The sequence below is a fragment of the Bufo gargarizans genome, chromosome 10 (genome assembly GCF_014858855.1).
Source record: "Bufo gargarizans isolate SCDJY-AF-19 chromosome 10, ASM1485885v1, whole genome shotgun sequence".
Taxonomy (NCBI): Eukaryota; Metazoa; Chordata; class Amphibia; order Anura; family Bufonidae; genus Bufo; species Bufo gargarizans.
Window position 1 is genome coordinate 123,338,039 of NC_058089.1, and position 26,049 is coordinate 123,364,087.

A 26,049-nucleotide genomic window follows, 5' to 3' on the forward strand; every position below is an offset into this window, starting at 1 on the left:
CGTAAGAAGCAGATCAAGGTTCTGGAGCGGCCTAGCCAGTCTCCAGACCTAAATCCAATAGAACATCTTTGGAGGGAGCTGAAACTCTGTGTTGCTCAGCGACAGCCCCGAAACCTGACAGATGTAGAGGAGATCTGCGTGGAGGAGTCGGCCGAAACCCCTGCTGCCGTGTGTGCAAACCTGGTCAAGAACTGCAGGAGACGTCTGACCTCTGGAACTGCAAACAACGGCGTCTGGACCAAATATTAACACTGATTGTCTCAGGTGTTCAGATACTTCTGTTCAGCCGTGCAATTCTTTAAAAAGCATACCATGTGATTTCCTGAATCTTATTTTTTTAAATTCTGCCTCTCAGAAGGGAACGCACCTACAATGTGAATGTCAGACCCTCCATGATTTCTAAGTGGGAGAACTCGCAAAACCGCAGGGGGTTCAAATACTTCTGATCCTCACTGTATTCCTGCTGGGAGTCTATGCTCCATGATATACTGGTCAGAGGTCTATGGTCCATTATGGATCTTCTAGATTAGAGAGTCCATACTACGCTGTACGTTTGATTCACTGCTTGGAATACCATTGGGCCATTATGGATTCTTTACCTGTCGGGGTATGCAGTCCATTATAGTTCTATTGAATACCTGTATATAGTCCCTTAAATAGCAGTTATATACCTGAAGTCCATTATATACTGGTCATATGGTCAATCCCAGGCATGGGAGGACAATGAGGTGAAGAGTGCAGTGCTGCTGCATACACCTGTATTACGCCAGTGACTGGGTGCATCGTGGGTAGGGTGCACTGACTGGCAGGGCAGGTAGAGGGTGGTAGGTCCGTCAGCTCTCCATCCGGGGACTGATAGAGCAGGGTGTCCTCCATGTATGACCACGATGAAGGTGCAGGTGGAGGACACTTCAGTGTGACACTGACAGACGCTCCTCATCCTCTTGGATATCAATCCTCTCAGACTAGGACACACGCTTCTATGGCACTTGGATCTGAAGATCATCCTCGTCAGGGTCACTTCCGATCTCCCCGGTGTCATCATTTCCAAATCGTGAAGTGCGCAGCTTCCCGAACAAGGGAGGATTCTGCTGCCGCCGTAGCCTGCGGGAAACAGACAGCGACTATGGGGTTAATGCAGAGGTCAGGGCCCGATCATAACATGATACTCTGATATTGATGACCTATCCATTGGCAGGGGTCCGACAACCAGGACCCCCGCTGGTCAGCTGTGTGAGGAGGCCTTGGCACTTGGTGAGCGCAGCGGCCTCCTCTCAGCTTACCAACCACAGCACCGTCCACTAGAGGCCACGCTTGGTACATAGACTCTCTGTATATGTATTTAGAGACACAGTGTATATTAAGGGTTAAACACAGAACGTGAAAAGTAAACCAAGATCAAACCGACGATAAAACTGAAATCCACGCTGCAGGAAGACTAAGTGTGACCCTGTCCACGTAGAGGGGAGATACCCCGACCTCCAGCAGTACATGTCCTATAAGAGCAGTGTGACCCTGTCCACGTAGAGGGGAGATAACCCGACCTCCAGCAGTACATGTTCTACAAGAGCAGTGTGACCCTGTCCACGTAGAGGGGAGATACCCCGACCTCCAGCAGTACATGTCCTATAAGAGCAGTGTGAACCCGTCCACGTAGAGGGGAGATACCCCGACCTCCAGCAGTACATGTACTATAAGAGCAGTGTGAACCTGTCCACGTAGAGGGGAGATACCCCGACCTCCAGCAGTACATGTACTATAAGAGCAGTGTGACCCTGTCCACGTAGAGGGGAGATACCCCGACCTCCAGCAGTACATGTACTATAAGAGCAGTGTGAACCTGTCCACGTAGAGGGGAGATACCCCGACCTCCAGCAGAACATGTCCACGTAGAGGGGAGATATCCCGACCTCCAGCAGTACATGTACTATAAGAGCAGTGTGAACCTGTCCACATAGAGGGGAGATACCCCGACCTCCAGCAGTACATGTACTATAAGAGCAGTGTGAACCTGTCCACGTAGAGGGGAGATACCCCGACCTCCAGCAGAACATGTCCACGTAGAGGGGAGATATCCCGACCTCCAGCAGTACATGTACTATAAGAGCAGTGTGAACCCGTCCACGTAGAGGGGAGATATCCCGACCTCCAGCAGTACATGTACTATAAGAGCAGTGTGAACCTGTCCACGTAGAGGGGAGATACCCCGACCTACATAAATACATATCCTATAGGAGCAGTGTGAACCCGTCCACGTAAAGGGGAGATACCCCGACCTCCAGCATAACATGTCCACGTAGAGGGGAGATATCCCGACCTCCAGCAGAACATGTCCACGTAGAGGGGAGATACCCCGACCTCCAGCAGTATATAAGCTATTAGAGCAGTGTGAACCCATCCACGTAGAGGGGAGATATCCCGACCTCCAGCAGAACATGTCCACGTAGAGGGGAGATACCCCGACCTCCAGCAGTATATAAGCTATTAGAGCAGTGTGAACCCATCCACGTAGAGGGGAGATACCCCGACCTCCAGCAGTACATGTTCTATAAGAGCAGTGTGACCCTGTCCACGTAGAGGGGGGATACCCCGACCTCCAGCAGTATATAAGCTATAATAGCAGTGTGACCCTGTCCACGTAGAGGGGAGATACCCCGACCTCCAGCAGTACATGTCCTATAAGAGCAGTGTGATAGATATATATATTTAGATAGACAGCTGACACATATACGTAGGTAGGTCCCAGCATGCACCTGGACTGTAGATGCTCCACTTGAACCTGCAGGTTTTCATTCAGCTCGGTTTGTTCATCGAGGGATCTCTGCAATTTGCGCGTCTGATTCTGCGTCTCATCCAACTGCAATGAGAGATTCATCGAAGGATCTGAGACATCAGCAGAAAGGATCCCAACCCCCAGGGAGTGTATTAGGTATGATAAAGAGGCAGGTTGTCAGCGGTATTAGATGTTCCTGTAGTCTAAGGTGTGTGGATCTCATGTCTGATCACGTCATTACATCAGTGATGTCATCAGTAGGGGGCGGGGCCGACAACCTCTCACACGATAAACAGGCAGGTTGTCAGCAGTCATAGATGAATAGATGTTCCTATAGTATAAGGTGTGTGGGTCTCATGTCCGATCATTATATTAGTGATGTCATCAGCAGGGGCGGGGCTGTGAAGGTGTGGGCGGGGTCTAGTAGTGGCAGGTCTTGGCTTTGGACATGCTTGCTTCTGGTTCCTGCCCTCTGGTCATCCACCATGTTACCTGGTCCTCTGCCTGCCCCAGCTCCTTCTTCAGCTCCTCCACCCGGAGGCGCAGTTTCTTCACCTCCCCCTCCAGCTGCTCCAGGCGGCGGCCGGCGTGGGCGAGCTCTGCGGACTTTTCATGATGCTGCTTCTTCAGCTTGGTGTGATTATGCCGCAGGTCGGAGAGCTCCTAGTGAGAACAGGAAACATGGAGGCGATGTCACCTGAGCGCACAGATGTGGCAGGTCCAGGTCACAGGAGGGGACACCGGGGAGAGGCCTCCCCGAACAGGAGGTGTTGGGGGAGGGGGTCTCCCCGAACAGGAGGTGTCGGGGGAGGGGGTCTCCCCGAACAGGAGGTGTCGGGGGAGGGGGTCTCCCCGAACAGGAGGTGTCGGGGGAGGGGGTCTCCCCGAACAGGAGGTGTCGGGGGAGGGGGTCTCCCCGAACAGGAGGTGTCGGGGGAGGGGTCTCATGCATGTAGGGGGGCTCATGCACCTTGTTCTTCTCGAAGAGCTCTGCCTGTATGGTCTTGAGGTCGGAGTCCAGGGCACTGACAGTCTGTCTTCTCTTCCGAGTCAGAATCTCCTCCAGGTCCTGGATCTGAAGCCGCAGCTTCTTGTTCTCTCGCTCCAGGTTGAGTTTCTCGGTCTCCAGTCGCTCGCGCCGTCCCCACTCCTCTGCGTTCTCCGCCTGGAGCCCCTCCATCTATACAGACCATATAGAGACTTACAAAAGGCACAACAGGAGACAGGGTGATAATGGGGAGAAGAGTGGACAGGTACCTCCGCCCGCAGGTCCGCCAGCTTCTTATCCATGCTGCAGCGCACCCCAAGCTCGTCCTGCAGATCTTCAGAGATCCGACCCAACTCATCCTGGTGCCGGTCCCTGAGGAGGGTGAGCTGGAGAAACAGGGTCAGCCTCCATTATACAGCCTCCAATCACTAGGTGACCCCACCCATGTATGACAGCTCCATCCCCCAGCCTCCTTGCTATACACCCACTGCCCCGCCACCATTATCACCAGATTATACTGCCCTCCCGTCACATTCCCCAGCCCCCTGACTATACACCCACAGCCCATCCCATTCCCCAGCCCCCTGACTATACACCCACAGCCCACCCCATTCCCCAGCCCCCTGACTATACACCCACAGCCCACCCCCCATCACCAGATGTCACATTCCTCGGCCCCCTGACTATACACCCACAGCCCATCCCCCATCACATTCCCCAGCCCCCTGACTATACACTCACAGCCCATCCCCCATCACATTCCCCAGCCCCCTGACTATACACCCACAGCCCATCCCCCATCACATTCCCAGCCCCCTGACTATACACTGATATAAGCCCACACATCCCATATCCCAAGCTCCTGACTACACATTCATATAGCCCCGCCCCCACATCATGGCCATGGCGCTGGATGGAGGTCTGTTACCTGGGTGACGGCCTCCTGTCTTGACTTGTTCAGCTCCTCACATTTCATCCTCCACTGGCTGACCTCGGCCTCCATCTTCTCCAGACTCTTACTTAGAAGCATCTTGTCTCTATACAGATAGGGGACATTATATACGTAACACCATGCAGAAGGGACATCAGTGACGCCTATAGGACAGCTCCTCCCGTATAGGGCGTATATACAAACATACACAGTGACCTCTAAAGACTGTATATAACTATACAGTCCCAATACACACTCCCACAAACAAGCTCTATATACACAGATACATCCCATATAGGACTAGGGATGAGTGAACTTCTGTTTTCAGGTTCGACGTACAAGGTTCGGGTTATCTAAGAATTCCGCTATGGATTCCATTACCACGGATGAAAACACAAGTTTGTATATCCCTATATAGGACATACAGCTATATACATAGATACATCCCATATAGGACCCATACAAGCTATATACAGAGATACATCCCTATAGGACCTATACAAGCTAAATACAGAGATACATCCCATATAGGACCTATACAAGCTATATACAGAGATACATCCCATATAGGACCTATACAGGCTATATACAGAGATACATCCCATATAGGACCTATACAGGCTATATACAGAGATACATCCCATATAGGACCCATACAAGCTATATACAGAGATACATCCCATATAGGACCTATACAAGCTATATACATAGATACATCCCATATAGGACCTATACCGGCTATATCCAGAGATACATCCCATATAGGACCTATACAAGCTATATACAGAGACACATCCCATATAGGACATATACAGGCTATATACAGAGATACATCCCATATAGGACCTATACAAGCTATATACAGAGATACATCCCATATAGGACCTATACAAGCTATATACAGAGACACATCCCATATAGGACATATACAAGCTATATACAGAGATACATCCCATATAGGACATATACAGGCTATATACAGAGATACATCCCATATAGGACCTATACAAGCTATATACAGAGATACATCCCATATAGGACCTATACAAGCTATATACAGAGATACATCCCATATAGGACCTATACAAGCTATTTACAGAGATACATCCCATATAGGACCTATACAGGCTATATACAGAGATACATCCCATATAGGACCTATACAAGCTATATACAGAGATACATCCCATATAGGACCTATACAAGCTATATACAGAGATACATCCCATATAGGACCTATACAAGCTATATACAGAGATACATCCCATATAGGACCTATACAGGCTATATACAGAGATACATCCCATATAGGACCTATACAAGCTATATACAGAGATACATCCCATATAGGACCTATACAGGCTATATACAGAGATACATCCCATATAGGACCTATACAGGCTATATACAGAGATACATCCCATATATGACCTATACAAGCTATATACAGAGATACATCCCATATAGGACCTATACAAGCTATATACAGAGATACATCCCATATAGGACCTATACAAGCTATATACAGAGATACATCCCATATAGGACCTATACAAGCGATATACAGAGATACATCCCATATAGGACCTATACAAGCTATGTACAGAGATACATCCCATATAGGACCTATACAAGCTATATCCAGAGATACATCCCATATAGGACCTATACAAGCTATATACAGAGATACATCCCATATAGGACCTATACAGGCTATATACAGAGATACATCCCATATAGGACCTATACAAGCTATATACAGAAATACATCCCATATAGGACCCATACAGGCTATATACAGAGATACATCCCATATAGGACCTATACATAACATATACAGATAATATATACATAATACAGGCAGAGGGGCTGCGGGGGGCGCAGGCAGAGGGGCTGCGGGGGCGCAGGCGAGGGGCTGCGGGGGCGCAGGCAGAGGGGCTGCGGGGGGCGCAGGCAGAGGGGCTGCGGGGGGCGCAGGCAGAGGGGCTGCGGGGGGCGCAGGCAGAGGGGCTGCGGGGGGCGCAGGCAGAGGGGCTGCGGGGGGCGCAGGCAGAGGGGCTGCGGGGGGCGCAGGCAGAGGGGCTGCGGGGGGCGCAGGCAGAGGGGCTGCGGGGGGCGCAGGCAGAGGGGCTGCGGGGGGCGCAGGCAGAGGGGCTGCGGGGGGCGCAGGCAGAGGGGCTGCGGGGGGCGCAGGCGAGGGGCTGCGGGGGCGCAGGACTCTACATAACTTTGGCTTCCTCCAGCAGGACCGTGCGACAATCTTATATCTACACCAGCTCCCTTGCTGGCATCGAATTAAGTCATTTTGTACACCAAAAACTGGCGTAGAAAATGATGAATGAGACGGACCTGCCGGCCGAGCCTCTTCCCCGCCCTCGCCACGGCCCCTTTTTTTTACGCCTGTCGGCAAAGCGGCGTGGGAAATGTCAGATTTTGTTGCAAAATGGCTTGCAACAAAATCTGCGACTGACATTGGCCATACATCGTTTCATAAATGGTCCCCTATGTAGACAAGTATGAAGGTAGCCGAGACAGAGCCCGTATACGTGTCCTATGGCCGGTACTCACTCTCGCTCCTTTAGAAGAAGCTTCTGACCCTCGTCCAGTCTCAGCTTCAGGGCCGTAATCTTGGGCGCTTCCTCTTCTGCCAGGTCTCGCTCCTCCCAGTGTCGGGGTCTTGGGCTGCGAGAGGAGCCTCCGTTGTGTTGCTCCGAGACCTCTGGTTGCAGGTTGCCGTGTAGGTCTGTCTCCTGAAATCAGAATTTGAAGGCTTGTGAGAGCCAAGAGTAGGAGGGAAAGAGGCTTCTGCAGGTTCTAGAGGCGCTACCTGCTCAGTTCATGGGTTCTCCTGTGGTTCCTGCCAAAGCTGCAGATTAGAAATCGGTGACATGATGCACTCTTTCTATTGAGCTATGACTGCAATGGTGAAACCTGCTGATTAAATAAACAGCAATCAATAATGCAGCTTTGGTAGCAACCACAGGAGATGACAGCCACCATAATGGGTGAAAATTAGCTTTTTTCACACTTCTCTGCACCATCCCAGGGTCCTCAGGGTCTAACCTTGATGTTGACTGGTTTCTCGGTGTCCACATCCCGCACCGGCTCCTCGTTCTCCTGCTCTGTGGTCTCTTTGCCGCGCAGTCTCTCAAGCTCCCGGCAGAGCTGCTCCATTTCGCTGCTGGCCTCCTGACGCTCTCTTTTTAGCGCACTAAGCTCTTTGCTCAGGACTTCCAGTCGCCCGCGGAGCTGCACCCCTTCCTCCCTAGCTTTGTTGCGCTCAGCTCTTACTTTGCTCCACTTCTCTCTCCAGTTGGCGGTGCAGTCCGACCACCAGCGCATAGTCTTCTCCATCTGAGTAGCTCGTGCCCTGGCCTCCTCGAGCTCGCGCTGCCGTAACTCCTCGCGACTCTCCCAGTCTCCGGCAGACATAGGAATAGAAGTCTGGGGAATGGGAGACGGTGGAAGGCTCTTTGGTGAAGGTGTCAGAGAGTCTGAAAGCCGCATCCGTTCGGGCTGTGCACTTCCCAAACTGCAGAGGAGCTCTGAGCTTTGTAAGAGCAGAGGGTCGTCCACCAGCCGGGCGCTCGGACCACTGCCCTGACTCATAGTGATGGAGCTGCGCAGGCGCTTACAGGACTGGAAGACAAATGTCTGAGGGGGACAGGCTCCTGGAACTGGAGACGCTGACCCCCCTCAGACAGCAGCAGCACCGTAAATGGACCCCCGATCAGTTCTAAAAATGCCAGCCGCCCCACATCCTCTGTGTATCAGCTAAAGACATGGAGCATCTCCCAGGCATGGACTTCAAGGGTGGAGACTCTAATCAGCCCTGTGACAAACAAAAAATATCATTAGCAGAAAGCAGAAGAGGGAGGCAGCGACCACAGATAGTGAGCGGCCGAAAAGAGAGGCCGGAGGGAGGCCGTGACCAGAGAGAGTGAGCGGCTGAGGAGAGAGGAGGCGGAGGGAGGCCACGACCAGAGAGAGTGAGCGGCTGAGGAGAGAGGAGGTCGCGACCAGAGAGAGTGAGCGGCTGAGGAGAGAGGAGGCCACGACCAGAGAGAGTGAGCGGCCGAGGAGAGAGGAGGCCACGACCAGAGAGAGCGAGCGACTGAGGAGAGAGGAGGCCACGACCAGAGAGAGTGAGCGGCCGAGGAGAGAGGAGGCGGCGACCAGAGAGAGTGAGCGGCTGAGGAGAGAGGAGGCCGCGACCAGAGAGCGAGCGGCTGAGGAGAGAGGAGGCCGCGACCAGAGAGCGAGCGGCTGAGGAGAGAGGAGGCCGCGACCAGAGAGAGCGAGCGGCTGAGGAGAGAGGAGGCCGCGACCAGAGAGAGCGAGCGGCCGAGGAGAGAGGAGGCCGCGACCAGAGAGAGCGAGCGACTGAGGAGAGAGGAGGCCACGACCAGAGAGAGTGAGCGGCCGAGGAGAGAGGAGGCGGCGACCAGAGAGAGTGAGCGGCTGAGGAGAGAGGAGGCCGCGACCAGAGAGCGAGCGGCTGAGGAGAGAGGAGGCCGCGACCAGAGAGCGAGCGGCTGAGGAGAGAGGAGGCCGCGACCAGAGAGAGCGAGCGGCTGAGGAGAGAGGAGGCCGCGACCAGAGAGAGTGAGCGGCCGAGGAGAGAGGAGGCCGCGACCAGAGAGAGTGAGCGGCCGAGGAGAGAGGAGGCCGCGACCAGAGAGAGTGAGCGGCCGAGGAGAGAGGAGGCCGCGACCAGAGAGAGCGAGCGGCCGAGGAGAGAGGAGGCCGCGACCAGAGAGAGCGAGCGGCTGAGGAGAGAGGAGGCCTCGACCAGAGAGAGAGAGCGGCTCAGGAGAGAGGAGGCCGCGACCAGAGAGAGTGAGCGGCTGAGGAGAGAGGAGGCCGCGACCAGAGAGAGTGAGCGGCTGAGGAGAGAGGAGGCCGCGACCAGAGAGAGCGAGCGGCTGAGGAGAGAGGAGGCCGCGACCAGAGAGAGCGAGCGACCGAGGAGAGAGGAGGCCTCGACCAAAGAGAGTGAGCGGCCGAGGAGAGAGGAGGCGGAGGGAGGCAGCGACCACAAACAATGAGTGGTTGAGGAGAGAAGATGGAGGGAAGCAGAGGGCCGCAGAGGGAGGCTGGGAAGCATCTACACCCCCCACATACGGTATGCAGACAACTACAGACAGGACCAGGACTGGCAGCGAGACATCGAGGACGTCATCGAGCCCAAGACAAACATCTGCTCAGATTTCCAATGTCTGTTGTGGTTTGGACGCAATGTCTATTATATGTGGAGGCTGTGCCATGGAGGTGACAACACCCCCCCAAATATGTATAGAAGAGCAGCTCCGGAAAATGAGAGAAGACGGCCTGGAGAATGTAATGCGAGTGAGTGGAGACTGACACAGGATAAACTGCTAGTGATACTTGGTCACTGATCACAAAAGGTGGAGCCCCCTTTATTTTAAAGGGCTTCTGTCACCCCCAAAAGTCATTATTTTTTTGGGCTAATTAAAATCCTTACCCTTTTCTGTTAGTTTCTTTAAAAACCGCACTTTTATAATATGTAAGTGACCTCTCTACCAGCGAGCAGGGCAGTTACTTGCTGGTGGCCGCCCCCTCCTCCAGCTGATTGACAGCGAGCGCTCTGCTCCTCCGGCGGGCCCTGCCTGCAATTCAAATCCCGCACCTGCACCTCATTCCGCGCAGGCGCTCCGAGAGAAGGACGCTCGTTCCTCAGCACTCCCTCAGTGCGCCTGCGCTGATGACGTCACCTCTAAACCCGAAAGAGAAGATGGGACATGAATTGCAGGCAGGGCCCGCCGGAGGAGCAGCCGCAGGAGGGGGCGGCCACCAGCAAGTAACTGCCCTGCTCGCTGGTAGAGAGGTCACTTATTATAAAAGTGCAGTTTTTAAAGAAACCAACAGAAAAGGGTAAGAGCGCTATATAGTGAAAAACACAGTATAGGGATTTTAATTAGCCTAAAAAAAAATATATATGACTTTTGGGGGATGACAGAAGCCCTTTAAGTTCTGCAGCAGAGTGTATGTGGAGGTCACATAATACTGAGTAGCATCTCCTGCTGCTGCCATACAGGCTGCCCTTCTGGCATGGTGGCGGTCATACAGATACTGGATATCCTCCTGTGGTGGCGGTCATACAGATACTGGATATTCTCCTGTGGTGGCGGTCATACAGATGCTGGATATCCTCCTGTGGTGGCGGTCATACAGATACTGGATATCCTCCTGTGGTGGCGGTCATACAGATGCTGGATATCCTCCTGTGGTTGGCGGTCATACAGACGCTGGATATCCTTCTGTGGTGGCGGTCATACAGAGGCTGGATATCCTCCTGTGGTGGAGGTCATACAGATGCAGTATATCATCCTGTGGTGGCGGTCATACAGATGCTGGATATCCTCCTGTGGTGGCGGTCATACAGATGCTGGATATCCTCTTATGGTAGCAGTCATACAGAGGCTGGATATCCTCCTGTGGTGGCGGTCATACAGATGCTGGATATCCTCCTGTGGTGGCGGTCATACAGATGCTGGATATCCTCCTGTGGTGGCGGTCATACAGATGCTGGATATCCTCCTGTGGTGGCGGTCATACAGATGCTGGATATCCTCCTGTGGTAGCGGTCATACAGATGCTGGATATCCTCCAGTGGTGGAGGTCATACAAACGCTGGATATCCTCATGTGGTGGCGGTCATACAGATGCTGGATATCCTCATGTGGTGGCGGTCATACAGATGCTGGATATCCTCCTGTGGTGGCGGTCATACAGAGGCTGGATATCCTCCTGTGGTGGCGGTCATACAGATACTGGATATCCTCCTGTGGTGGCGGTCATACAGAGGCTGGATATCCTCCTGTGGTGGCGGTCATACAGATGCTGGATATTCTCCTGTGGTGGCGGTCATACAGAGGCTGGATATCCTCATCTGGTCATTCCAAGCTCTTCCATCTTGGAGCCGTAGTTCACACAAGGAGGATGTCGGCTACTGTACATGGGAGATTTGTTGCCTCATCCCGTCCCACAAATTCTCCACAGGAGGATATCCAGCATCTGTATGACCGCCACCACAGGAGGATATCCAGCATCTGTATGACCGCTACCACAGAAGGATATCCAGCATCTGTATGACCGCCACCACAGGAGGATATCCAGCCTCTGTATGACCGCTACCAGAGGAGGATATCCAGCATCTGTATGACCGCTACACCAGGAGGATATCCAGCGTCTGTATGACCGCTACCACAGGAGGATATCCAGCATCTGTATGACCGCTACCACAGGAGGATATCCAGCGTCTGTATGACCGCTACCACAGGAGGATATCCAGCATCTGTATGACCGCCACCACAGGAGGATATCCAGCATCTGTATGACCGCCACCACAGGAGGATATCCAGCATCTGTATGACCTCCACCACAGGAGGATATCCAGCATCTGTATGACCGCCACCACAGGAGGATATCCAGCATCTGTATGACCGCTACCACAGAAGGATATCCAGCATCTGTATGACCGCCACCACAGGAGGATATCCAGCCTCTGTATGACCGCTACCACAGGAGGATATCCAGCATCTGTATGACCGCTACCACAGGAGGATATCCAGCATCTGTATGACCGCTACCACAGGAGGATATCCAGCGTCTGTATGACCGCTACCACAGGAGGATATCCAGCATCTGTATGACCGCCACCACAGGAGGATATCCAGCATCTGTATGACCGCTACCACAGGAGGATATCCAGCATCTGTATGACCGCCAACCACAGGAGGATATCCAGCATCTGTATGACCGCTACCACAGGAGGATATCCAGCATCTGTATGACCGCTACCACAGGAGGATATCCAGCATCTGTATGACCGCCACCACAGGAGGATATCCAGCATCTGTATGACCGCTACCACAGGAGGATATCCAGCATCTGTATGACCGCTACCACAGGAGGATATCCAGTATCTGTATGACCGCCACCATAGGAGGATATCCAGCATCTGTATGACCGCCACCACAGGAGGATATCCAGTATCTGTATGACCGCCACCACAGGAGGATATCCAGCCTCTGTATGACCGCCACCACAGGAGGATATCCAGCCTCTGTATGACCGCTACCACAGGAGGATATCCAGCCTCTGTATGACCGCCACCACAGGAGGATATCCAGCCTCTGTATGACCGCCACCACAGGAGAATATCCAGCATCTGTATACCCGCTACCACAGGAGGATATACAGCATCTGTATGACCGCCACCACAGGAGGGTATCCAGCATCTGTATGACCGCTACCACAGGAGGATATCCAGCATCTGTATGACTGCTACCACAGGAGGATATCCAGCATCTGTATGACCGCTACCACAGGAGGATATCCAGCATCTGTATGACCGCTACCACAGGAGGATATCCAGCATCTGTATGACCGCCACCACAGGAGGATATCCAGCATCTGTATGACCGCTACCACAGGAGGATATCCAGTATCTGTATGACCGCCACCACAGGAGGATATCCAGTATCTGTATGACCGCTACCACAGGAGGATATCCAGCATCTGTATGACCGCCACCATAGGAGGATATCCAGCATCTGTATGACCGCTACCACAGGAGGATATCCAGTATCTGTATGACCGCCACCACAGGAGGATATCCAGTATCTGTATGACCGCCACCACAGGAGGATATCCAGTATCTGTATGACCGCCACCATGCCAGAAGGGCAGCCTCTGTATGACCATCAGCAGGCTATATGGCATAAGGGGAGCTGCTAGGCAGTATTATGTGACCTCCATACCCTGCTGCAGAACCCAACACAACATAAAGGAGATCCCTGGTCGTCTTCTCCCCTTTTGAGTTGTAGTGTATAGTCTGGGGTAGTAGACAGGGGAGCAGTGTATATAACATTAGGGTGCAGTATACGGTCTGTATAATACAGAGGGGAGGAGTGTATATAATATCTGGGTGCAGTGGAGCAGTATAGGGGGTGCAGTGTATATAATATCGGGGTGCAGTGGAGCAGTATAGGGGGTGCAGTGTATATAATATCGGGGTGCAGTGGAGCAGTATAGGGGGTGCAGTGTATATAATATCTGGGTGCAGTGGAGCAGTATAGGGGGTGCAGTGTATATAATATCTGGGTGCAGTGGAGCAGTATACGGGGTGCAGTGTATATAATATTGGGGAGCAGTATAGGGGGTGCAGTGTATATAATATCGGGGTGCAGTGGAGCAGTATAGGGGGTGCAGTGTATATAATATCGGGGTGCAGTGGAGCAGTATAGGGGGTGCAGTGTATATAATATCTGGGTGCAGTGGAGCAGTATAGGGGGTGCAGTGTATATAAAATCGGGGTGCAGTGGAGCAGTATAGGGGGTGCAGTGTATATAATATCTGGGTGCAGTGGAGCAGTATAGGGGGTGCAGTGTATATAATATCTGGGTGCAGTGGAGCAGTATAGGGGGTGCAGTGTATATAATATCTGGGTGCAGTGGAGCAGTATAGGGGGTGCAGTGGAGCAGTATAGGGGGTGCAGTGTATATAATATCGGGGTGCAGTGGAGCAGTATAGGGGGTGCAGTGTATATAATATCTGGGTGCAGTGGAGCAGTATAGGGGGTGCAGTGTATATAATATCGGGGTGCAGTATAGGGGGTGCAGTGTATATAATATCGGGGTGCAGTGGAGCAGTATAGGGGGTGCAGTGTATATAATATCTGGGTGCAGTGGAGCAGTATAGGGGGTGCAGTGTATATAATATCTGGGTGCAGTGGAGCAGTATAGGGGGTGCAGTGTATATAATATCTGGGTGCAGTGGAGCAGTATAGGGGGTGCAGTGTATATAATATCTGGGTGCAGTGGAGCAGTATAGGGGGTGCAGTGTATATAATATCTGGGTGCAGTGGAGCAGTATAGGGGGTGCAGTGTATATAATATCTGGGTGCAGTGGAGCAGTATAGGGGGTGCAGTGTATATAATATCTGGGTGCAGTGGAGCAGTATAGGGGGTGCAGTGTATATAATATCTGGGTGCAGTGGAGCAGTATAGGGGGTGCAGTGTATATAATATCTGGGTGCAGTGGAGCAGTATAGGGGGTGCAGTGTATATAATATCTGGGTGCAGTGGAGCAGTATAGGGGGTGCAGTGTATATAATATCTGGGTGCAGTGGAGCAGTATAGGGGGTGCAGTGTATATAATATCTGGGTGCAGTGGAGCAGTATAGGGGGTGCAGTGTATATAATATCTGGGTGCAGTGGAGCAGTATAGGGGGTGCAGTGTATATAATATCTGGGTGCAGTGGAGCAGTATAGGGGGTGCAGTGTATATAATATCTGGGTGCAGTGGAGCAGTATAGGGGGTGCAGTGTATATAATATCTGGGTGCAGTGGAGCAGTATACGGGGTGCAGAGTATATAATATCTGGGTGCAGTGGAGCAGTATACGGGGTGCAGAGTATATAATATCTGGGTGCAGTGGAGCAGTATACGGGGTGCAGTGTATATAATATCTGGGTGCAGTGGAGCAGTATAGGGGGTGCAGTGTATATAATATCTGGGTGCAGTGGAGCAGTATAAGGGGTGCAGTGTATATAATATCTGGGTGCAGTGGAGCAGTATAGGGGGTGCAGTGTATATAATATCTGGGTGCAGTGGAGCAGTATAAGGGGTGCAGTGTATATAATATCGGGGTATTCGGGCTGTACCGGACACTTTCCCCGCTTACTACTGACCTGTAGCCGGATCCCGGGAGCAGCAGAAAACTTCTCAACTTCCCGTGATCCCCGGAGGCCCCGCCCCCCGAGCCGCTTCCTTCCCCGCCCCCCCGCTCCCTCTTGTGGGCGGAGTCCTGAGCTCCGAGATTATATAATAATAGGGGTAGTAGTATACAGAGGTGGTGTGTATAGTAATGGGGTGCAGTGTATGGTCTGAGGTGGTATACAGGGGTGCAGTGTACGGTCTGAGGTGGTACATAGGGGTGCAGTGTACGGTCTGAGGTGGTATACAGGGGTGCGGTGTAGGTCTGAGGTGGTATACAGGGGTGCGGTGTAGGTCTGAGGTGGTACACAGGGGTGCGGTGTACGGTCTGAGGTGGTACACAGGGATGCGGTGTAGGTCTGAGGTGGTACACAGGGGTACAGTGTACGGTCTGAGGTGGCACACAGGGGCGCAGTGTACGGTCTGAGGTGGCACACAGGGGGCAGTGTACGGTCTGAGGTGGTATACAGGGGTGCGGTGTACGGTCTGAGGTGGTATACAGGGGTGCGGTGTACGGTCTGGGGTGGCATACAGGGGTACAGTGTACGGTCTGAGATGGCATACAGGGGTACAATGTACGGTCTGAGGTGGTATACAGGGGTGCAGTGTACGGTCTGAGGTGGTACACAGGGGTGCGGTGTACGGTCTGAGGTGGTACACAGGGATGCGGTGTAGGTCTGAGGTGGTACACAGGGGTACAGTGTACGGTCTGAGGTGGTATACAGGGGTGCGGTGTACGGTCTGAGGTGGTATACAGGGGTGCGGTGTACGGTCTGGGGTGGCATACAGGGGTACAGTGTACGGTCTGAGATGGCATACAGGGGTACAATGTACGGTCTGAGGTGGTATATAGGGGTGCAGTGTACGGTCTGAGGTGGTATACAGGGGTGCGGTGTACGGTCTGAGGTGGTACACAGGGGTGCGGTATACGGTCTGAGGTGGTACATAGGGGTGCAGTGTACGGTCTGAGGTGGTACATAGGGGTGCAGTGTACGGTTTGAGGTGGTACATAGGGGTGCAGTGTACGGTCTGAGGTGGTACATAGGGGTGCAGTGTACGGTTCGAGGTGGTACATAGGGGCGCAGTGTACGGTCTGAGGTGGTACATAGGGGCGCAGTGTACGGTCTGAGGTGGTACACAGGGGCGCGGTGTACGGTCTGAGGTGGTATACAGGGGTGCAGTGTACGGTCTGAGGTGGTACACAGGGGTGCAGTGTACGGTCTGAGGTGGTACATAGGGGTGCGGTGTACGGTCTGAGGTGGTATACAGGGGTGCAGTGTACGGTCTGAGGTGGTACATAGGGGTGCGGTGTACGGTCTGAGGTGGTATAAAGGGGTGCAGTGTACGGTCTGAGGTGGTATACAGGGGTGCGGTGTACGGTCTGAGGTGGTACACAGGGGTGCAGTGTACGGTCTGAGGTGGTACATAGGGGTGCGGTGTACGGTCTGAGGTGGTATACAGGGGTGCAGTGTACGGTCTGAGGTGGTATAAAGGGGTGCGGTGTACGGTCTGAGGTGGTATACAGGGGTGCGGTGTACGGTCTGAGGTGGTATACAGGGGTGCGGTGTACGGTCTGAGGTGGTACACAGGGGTGCAGTGTACGGTCTGAGGTGGTACATAGGGGTGCGGTGTACGGTCTGAGGTGGTATACAGGGGTGCAGTGTACGGTCTGAGGTGGTATACAGGGGCGCGGTGTACGTCTGAGGTGGTACATAGGGGTGCGGTGTACGGTCTGAGGTGGTATGCAGGGGTGCGGTGTACGGTCTGAGGTGGTATAAAGGGGTGCGGTGTACGGTCTGAGGTGGTATTCAGGGGTGCAGTATACGGTCTGAGGTGGTATGCAGGGGTGCGGTGTACGGTCTGAGGTGGTATACAGGGGTGCAGTGTACGGTCTGAGGTGGTACATAGGGGTGCAGTGTACGGTCTGAGGTGGTATTCAGGGGTGCAGTGTACGGTCTGAGGTGGTACATAGGGGCGCAGTGCATGGTCTGGGGTGGTATACAGGGGTACAGTGTATGTGCACTGCGGCAGTGGGACAGAGGCTGGTGGCAGGTGGACCACATCCTATGTGAGGAGGTGCATATGGACCAAGTGACTGCCGGTTTGAGGAGGTGTCAAGAGGAAGCCCTGGTTCAGGATGGGCCGAGGAGAGCAACCCTAGCCTCCGCTCTCCATGAGCACCAGGAGTGTATGGAGCATCGGGCTGTGGTGACAGAAGCCACTAAATACTCTGCCTCGCTGTCCCCGCATGGAGGTGATACAACAGCAGGGGGCGCTGTGACTCCATTGCTGGGTTCCCCTTTACTTTTTTAGACACTTCTTCTATATAACAATAATTGTCAGGAATCCAGCGTGACCTCATATAAACTGCAGCTTGTGGGCTGTTCTACCTGCCTCCGGGACAGCAAAGAATCAGTGGAAGCCGAGACCATACTCGTAAGGACTGACCACCTTGTGAGCACCGTGTCCTGTTTACAGGTGAAACTCGAAAAATTAGAATATTGTGCAAAAGTTCAATATTCTCGGCTCAAAGTGTCACCCTCTAGTCGGCTAATTAATCCGTACCCCCCGAGCAAAGGGGACCTGGGATTGTGACTTTGGGGTTTGATAAAGCTGTAGCCATAATCATCCAGATTATAACAAATAAAGGCTCGGAATCTCTCGCTTTGCCTGTAATGAGTCTCATGTGTTAGTTTCACCTTTTAACTTGCATTACTGAAATAAATGAACTTTGCACAATATTCAAATTTTTCGAGTTTCACCTGTATACAGCGCTCCTTCAGTTACAGGATGCAGTCTACCATTACCACAGTGTATAACATCCAGCCTCTAGCCGTGCAGTCTACCATTACCACAGTGTATAACATCCAGCCTCTAGCCATGCAGTTTACCATTACCACAGTATATAACATCCAGCCTCTAGTCATGCAGTCTACCATTACCACAGGTGTATAACATCCAGCCTCTAGTCGTGCAGTCTACCATTACCACAGTGTATAACATCCAGCCTCTAGTCGTGCAGTCTACCATTACAACAGGTGTATAACATCCAGCCTCTAGCCGTACAGTCTACCATTACCACAGTGTATAACATCCAGCCTCTAGCCGTGCAGTCTACCATTACCACAGTATATAACATCCAGCCTCTAGTCATGCAGTCTACCATTACCACAGGTGTATAACATCCAGCCTCTAGTCGTGCAGTCTACCATTACAACAGGTGTATAACATCCAGCCTCTAGCCGTGCAGTCTACCATTACCACAGTGTATAACATCCAGCCTCTAGCCGTGCAGTCTACCATTACCACAGTGTATAACATCCAGCCTCTAGCCGTGCAGTCTACCATTACCACAGTATATAACATCCAGCCTCTAGTCATGCAGTCTACCATTACCACAGGTGTATAACATCCAGCCTCTAGTCGTGCAGTCTACCATTACAACAGGTGGATAACATCCAGCCTCTAGCCGTGCAGTCTACCATTACCACAGATGTATAACATCCAGCCTCTAGTCGTGCAGTCTACCATTACAACAGGTGGATAACATCCAGCCTCTAGCCGTGCAGTCTACCATTACCACAGTGTATAACATCCAGCCTCTAGCCATGCAGTCTACCATTACCACAGGTGTATAACATCCAGCCTCTAGCCATGCAGTCTACCATTACAACAGGTGTATAACATCCAGCCTCTATCCATGCAGCCTACCATTATCACAGTGTATAACATCCATCCTCTAGCCGTGCAGTCTACCATCACCACAGTGTATAACATCTATCCTCCAGCCATGCAGTCTACCATTACCACAGTGTATAACATCCAGCCTCTAGCCGTGCAGTCTACCATTACCACAGTGTATAACATCCAGCCTCTAGCCGTGCAGTCTACCATTACAACAGGTGTATAACATCCAGCCTCTAGCCATGCAGCCTACCATTATCACAGTGTATAACATCCATCCTCTAGCCGTGCAGTCTACCATCACCACAGTGTATAACATCTATCCTCCAGCCATGCAGTCTACCATTACCACAGTGTATAACATCCAGCCTCTAGCTGTGCAGTCTACCATTATAACAGTGTATAACATCCATCCTCCAGCCATGCAGTCTACCATTACCACAGTGTATAACATCCAGTCTCTAGCCATGCAGTCTACCATTACCACAGTGTATAACATCCATCCTCCAGCCATGCAGTCTACCATTACAACAGGTGTATAACATCCAGCCTCTAGCCATGCAGCCTACCATTATCACAGTGTATAACATCTATCCTCCAGCCATGCAGTCTACCATTACCACAGTGTATAACATCCAGCCTCTAGCCATGCAGTCCACCATTACCACAGTATATAACATCCATCCTCTAGCCGTGCAGTCTACCATCACCACAGTGTATAACATCTATCCTCCAGCCATGCAGTCTACCATTACCACAGTGTATAACATCCAGCCTCTAGCCGTGCAGTCCATGCTTGTATATCTTGCTCCTGAGTAAGGGGATTTATTTACTTCCCTGAAACACGTCAAGCTCATTTTAATTGGAATAAAGCAACCTTCTGATGCTCCATCCTGTGAGGTCCCTGTTTTACCACTCTGGGATAAGGCATCCATTACATCTGTCAAGCGATCTCGGCGAGGGTACGAGTGTATTAAGTTTATCTCGCACCCCCCTCCCTGGTAAAGTAAGTGGTTAATATACCATTTCAAAACCAGTATCTTCCCCTACTCAGAAGTATGTCGTTTTTTATCTTTTACTTTGTAATCCTTCACTAACTAACACACCTAGGATTGGCATTTCTTTGGCGCCCCACACTTCATATGCACCCTGTGTATATTCCATTTTAAAGTTTTATCTTGCTCTCTTCCACTACACAACTTTCCCCCAGCCTGAGGAGATCCCAGGTGTGGCTACTGGGATCATTACTGGGGAATAAATAGAGGCCTCAGGGCCTCAGTCAGGGGCAGAGCATGGAGGCTGTGTGACCGGGAGGCTGTGTGACCGGGAGGCTGTGTGACCGGGAGGCTGTGTGACCGGGAGGCTGTGTGAAGCCACATTCTCCTGATACACTGAAGGTGTAGGTGAGTGAGGTCTCTGTATAGTCAGTGCCCAGAGGGTACTGACAACAATGGCAAATAATGTCAGAGTGACACTGACATACATAGCAATGGGTTACCGCAAACAGTGTGTTTAATATGACACTGCACCATCACATGTCTTATGCTTTTTCACATATAAACCTTCCAAAAATTGTCCCCTTATCGGGGCAGATGATGTTTAAACACACACTGTGTTATCAGAAAAATACAGTGGCTTGTTGGGATTAAGTGTCCAAACACTATGCCTTAACAGGGCAGATCCAGGCCCCTGTTTATACACGCACATGTTAATGTCAAAAGAAAATGTGGCTTGTTCTGTACATGTCCAAAAATGTTGCCTTACCAGGGGCAGAATTTCTGCCCGGATTTATACGTGCTCAAGTGTTAATTGTCAGAACAATGGCTTGTTCTGAACAAGCGTCCAAAAATTATACCTTAACAGTGGAATATTACTGCCATATTTATGTATATGTTAATGTCAGAAGAAAGAGTGTCTTGTTGTGCAGAAGCATCCAAAAAATATGCCTTAAACAGGGGCCGAAGGCCTGCCCATATTTATACACGCACAAGTGTTATTTGTCAGAAGAAACACTGGCTTGTTCTGAACCAGCAGGGAAAATTCTCCCTTTTATTTGGGAGCAGCAGCAGTGCAGTGTGGATGTGCACTTTTGATAATCCTCTCTAAGATGACACTGGAGGCTGGGCAAAAGAGAACAGAGACAGCATACTGGGACATTTCCAGCCACTGTTGCAATCTGCCTGCCCAAACGTCCATGGGGTCGGGATACACAGTATGTGCCAGAGAAAGGAGAAATTTAGAAAATTAGACAAAATGAAGCTCGATTGGATAGAGGCTGCCCAACGTAAGGAGCAAAAGAAAAACAAGGAGATTGGCTGAGCGTGGAGGAATCTAACAGCCTCCTTGATTTCTCTTGATTCAGTGTTAATAGGGTTAATGACCACTTCCCTTTTCTCAGCTGTTGCTCAGTGGTCATCACTTCTACCCTTTATAGTCTCACCCCACCCTTCTGACTATGCGGTTGATAACTTCATTTGGGTTTGGCTGAGCTGGTGTGAGATCCTCTCTGGTGTTCCGCGGAGATCTATTGCTCTGAATTTAGGAGATGGGCTACGGATATGGAGTGGAATGATCCCGCTCTCCATAGCCAGTTCTGTCAGGGTCTATCTGAGAGGTTGCAGGACGCGTTGGCCTTTCATGAAAAACCTGAGTCATTGGAAGCAGCCATGTCCCTTGCTGTACGTCTGGATAGACGCTTGAGGGGGAGATCTAAGGGTCCTCACCCTCAGGACCTACTGTCTAATAAGGTGGCAGCTTCCTTTGACACTTATGGTAAAGAGACACCTGTGGTTACACCTTGTGAGGAGTCTGTGCAGTTGGGGGAGCTACTCCTGGGACTGCTGGTAAGAGCTCTGGTCATATGAAGGGAGTCTGTTTTTGTTGTGGAAAGAAGGGACATTTCGTGAATATTTGACCGTACATTCAGTGTCAAGGTGTAAACAAAAATCAAAAAATTGAATCGACAGTGGGGCTGAGGTTAACCTGATTGATGGACAGTTTGTTCGTATTCATGGGTTGACTACTAGTGCACTAGAGAGAAGCATTTCTTTATTTGCAATTGATTCTGCACCTCTTGCCCAGAAATGCCTGTCCCAGTTGGTAAATGACATCCAAGAGTGGGTGACTTCCATCAGGAACCTGTCTCGTGTTATGTGTTGGAGGGTCTGCCTGCTCCGATGGTGTTGGGCTTACCATGGTTAAGCAAACATAACCCTACCATCGACTGGCAAGCGAGACAGATTCTCGATTTGAGTGATTTTTGCATGGACAACTGTCTTAATGACTCTGTGGTCACCACTAAAACTGTACCCTCGTTCATTTCCGAATTTTCTGATGTGTTTTCCGAGAGTCGTAACCAAGAGTTACCCCCGCATCGGGAGTATGATTGCCCCGTCAATCTTATTCCTGGAGCTAAACTACCCAAATCTCGGTTGTATAATCTTTCGGAGATCCTAGTCCTATTTTGTCTGAAGGGGTAGTCATATCTGCCCTATATCCTGATCTTGAGGCTAAGGTGTTGGAGGCCCAAGAGGATGCTCCGGACTTTTGTCCTCCAGGGAAATTGTTTGTTCCTTCAGACTTACGTCATAAGGTATTTGAGGAACATCACTGTACTGTCTTGGCTGGACACCCTGGGAGTAGATCCACTGTCGATCTCATCTCGCACAGATTTTGGTGGCCGGGGCTGCGTAAGTGTGTTGAGGACTATGTGTCAGCCTGTTGTACCTGTGCTCGTGCTAAGGTGACACATACTCGGCCTTCTGAATCTCTTCTTCCGTTACCCATCCCGTCCAGACCTTGGACGCATTTGTCCATGGACTTTATCACGAATTTACAGAATTCTTCGGGAAAAAAACGTGATCCTGGTGGTAGTTGATCGGTTTAGCAAAATGGCGCATTTTATAGCATTGCCTGCTCTACCTAATGCCAAGACTCTTGCACAGGTGTTTGTCGATAACATCGTGAAACTACATGGCATTCCCTCTGATGTGGTGCCTGATCGGGGGACTCAGCTTGTTTCCAGATTCTGGAAAGCGTTCTGTACTCGTCTGGGGGTACAATTGTCCTCTTCTTCGGCCTTTCATCATCAGTCGAACAGACAGACGGAGCGCACCAATCAGAGTCTGGAGACTTACTTGAGATGTTTTGTCTCGGAGAACCAGGAGTCGTCGTCTTCATTCTTGTCGTTAGCTGAGTTTGCCATTAATAACCATAGACAGGAGTCCACTGATAAGTCGCCGTTTTTTGAGGCATATGGATTCTATCTACAGTTTGGCACATTTTCTGGTTCTTAAACTTCCGGTATTCCTGAGAAGGAACGATTTTCCTCTTCTTTGTCTTCGATTTGGCGGAAAATTCAAAATAACCTAAAAAAGATGGGCAACCGGTATAAGCGTGTGGCTGACAGGAGACGCATTAATGGTCCGGACATGAGAGTTGGTGATTCTGTGTGGCTGTCCACAAGAAACATTAAGCTTAAAGGGGTATTCCCATCTTAGACAATGGGGGCATATCACTAGGATATGCCCCCATTGTCTGATAGGGGTGGGTCCCACCGCTGGGACCCGCACCTATATCGAGAACGGAGCAGGAAGCGCTGTGGCGGGAGAACCCCAGATTTCCCGGGGTCCGTCCACCACCAAGCGCTAATCCCCGCCTCCCCCCCCCCATAGCAGTGAATAGAGGGCGGCTGAGCCAGCGCTCAGCTATTTTTGGTGGCTTCATAGAAGTAATTGGAGGGTGGCTGCGCATGCGCAGTGCGCTCTCCTTCACTTTCGGGGCTCCGTTCTCGATATAGGTGCGGGTCCCAGCGGTGGGACCCACACCTATAATACAATGAGGGCATATCCTAGTGGTATGCCCCCATTGTCTGAGATGAGAAAACCCCTTTAAGGTACCTTCTTGGAAGTTGGGCCCAAGATTTATTGGTCCATATAAGATCACTGCCATTGTTAACCCTGTAGCCTTCCGTCTTGAACTTCCTTAAGGCTTTGAAAATTCATAACGTATTTCATAAGTCGTTGTTGAAATGTGTCTAACCTGTTGAACCGTCCTCCTTGCCTTCCGCTCCTGTCATGGTGGACGGTAATTTAGAATTTCAAATCAGCAGGATTGTGGACTCCTGAGTTCTCTGTAGATCCCTCCAGTATCTCGTCCACTGGAAGGGTTACTGACCAGAGGAGAGGATGTGGGTTCCAACGGCCGATATTAATGCGAATCGTCTGGTGAAGGCCTTTCATAGAGCCCATCCTGATGAGGTTGGTCCTGGGTGCCCGGAGGTCACCCGTAGAAGGGGGGGTACTGTCACGGTCCCTCAGGTGACTGATGTCAGAAAATCAAGGAGATTGGCTGAGCGTGGAGGAATCTAACAGCCCTGATTTTTCTTGATTCAGTGTTGATAGGGTTAATGACCACTTCCCTTTTCTCAGCTGTTGCTCAGTGGTCATCACTTCTACCCTTTATAGTCTCACCCCACCCTTCTGACTATGCGGTTGATAGCTTCATTTAGGTTTGGCTGAGCTGGTGTGAGGTCGTCTCTGGTGTTTATGTTCTTCCATCTCTACAGAAGTTAAGTGTTGCATTTGTTTGTGTTTGTTGTTGTTGTATCTGGGCCTGAGACAGAGACTTCCATTCGTCCATCTTGTCCGTGCAGTAATCCTGCACCCTTTAATGGAGGTCACCTTGGGAACTTGCTGTATTGCTGGGTTATCTAATCTCCCTCCGTGCAGGACACATCAGGACGAGGAGAGCGAGTTGGGCCTCTATGTTATTAGCTGATTGGGTTGAAACGTATTTTTCCTTTTCCCTTTTGAGGTTTATATCTGGGATGTCTCCATTGTCCTTCCTCCCAGGAATACACCCCGGTGATCATTTGAACCATAGTGGATGTTGTCTAAGCTCCGACACGATGTTGTTTAATACACCTATGGGGGCTTACTGTCTCCTTTTGGGTGCATTCACACAACTCTACGGATTTTGCAGTTTGCAAACCGTGTATGTGATGTCCGCATCCATATGTCTGTTCTGCAAAAGATAGAACACGTCCTATACTTTGCCACAAAATGCCGACTGTGGACCCATTGAATTTAGTGGGTCCACTACAAAATGCAGACACCACACAAATTGCATTTTGTGGATCCGAGATTTGTGGACCGCAATATGGGACAGTCGTGTAAATGCACCCTAATGGGCAGTGAGTGTGGACCCATTGTGCCAGCTGTCCGGTTAGACTTTGAGCTAGTCCTAAGGGTGTTCCCCTGACAGTCCACTGGTTTTCACCCTATACAGGGACCTGGTGTTAGGGTATGACAACACAGAAGCATGCACACACAGGGATAGTGTTGCCCTAAAATTTTCAGACCCGCTATCACTGCCTACTTGCACAAGGTGACCCCACAACTGGTCGATGGTCCCTATACTAAGTAAGTGAGGTAGCGACAGAGAACAAACAGACACAATAAGAATAGTCGTACCGTACCAGGGTCAACAGCCAGTCGGTCAATGAAGTGTCAAGAACACCAGAAGCAAGTGAGAAAGCCAGACACGCCAGAAGTAAAAAATCAGGAGAGCAGTACAAGACCAAATCGCCAGAAAACGTAGTCACAATACCAGGTCTCAAAGTCCACCTTCAAAGTAAAGTGCAAGACCACAAGAGAACAGCAGGGGGAGCCAGAGGAAAATAAATTAAGGGCCATCTACTCTGCAGATTCCAGCCTTTATACTGGGAAGAGCCAGCTCACGCCAGCGCTCGGGAGCCCCGGAACACACTCAAGGGACCAGGGTTCCAAGGGCCAAAAATCCAATAAACCAATAAACAAGTCTGAGGTCAGAACAGGCGTCAATGAGGTAAAACAAGAAACAGACTATGGTCAGGGCAAGCAGCTTGGATTCAGCGTAGGTTGTAAGACAGGAGTTCGGTGCATGGGTAGTC

The 26,049-nt window shown here is 51.1% G+C and overlaps 1 protein-coding gene across 2 annotated transcripts; it reads right to left on the minus strand.

Moving 5' to 3' along the window:
- On the minus strand, nucleotides 1-25,706 carry LOC122920421 (coiled-coil domain-containing protein 102A-like). 2 transcript variants are annotated; one of them, XM_044269909.1, is made up of 9 exons: nucleotides 25,597-25,706; nucleotides 7,756-8,524; nucleotides 7,261-7,442; nucleotides 4,690-4,798; nucleotides 4,031-4,147; nucleotides 3,744-3,953; nucleotides 3,266-3,436; nucleotides 2,754-2,857; nucleotides 1-1,104 (listed from the first exon to the last, which is right to left on the minus strand). In XM_044269909.1, exons 2-9 carry the CDS (start codon nucleotides 8,299-8,301, stop codon nucleotides 981-983), a joined length of 1,563 nt encoding a protein of 520 aa, XP_044125844.1. In that variant the 5' UTR covers nucleotides 8,302-8,524; nucleotides 25,597-25,706; the 3' UTR covers nucleotides 1-980. The 2 variants fall into 2 exon arrangements, with proteins under 2 accessions (XP_044125844.1, XP_044125843.1); XM_044269908.1 differs by lacking the exon at nucleotides 25,597-25,706 and adding an exon at nucleotides 15,410-15,483.
- Between the last annotated feature and the right edge of the window lie 343 nt (nucleotides 25,707-26,049).

What these genes read in the sequence shown, in the direction of transcription:
- LOC122920421 (XM_044269909.1), bottom strand. Translation starts at nt 8,301, where the DNA reads ATGAGTCAGGGCAGTGGTCCGAGCGCCCGGCTGGTGGACGACCCTCTG. An exon ending in GACAGGAGGCCGTCACCCAG is followed by an intron (nt 4,148 to 4,689) that starts GTAACAGACCTC and finishes CTGTTTCTCCAG; the next exon opens with CTCACCCTCCTCAGGGACCG. An exon ending in TGGCGGACCTGCGGGCGGAG is followed by an intron (nt 3,954 to 4,030) that starts GTACCTGTCCAC and finishes TGGTCTGTATAG; the next exon opens with ATGGAGGGGCTCCAGGCGGA.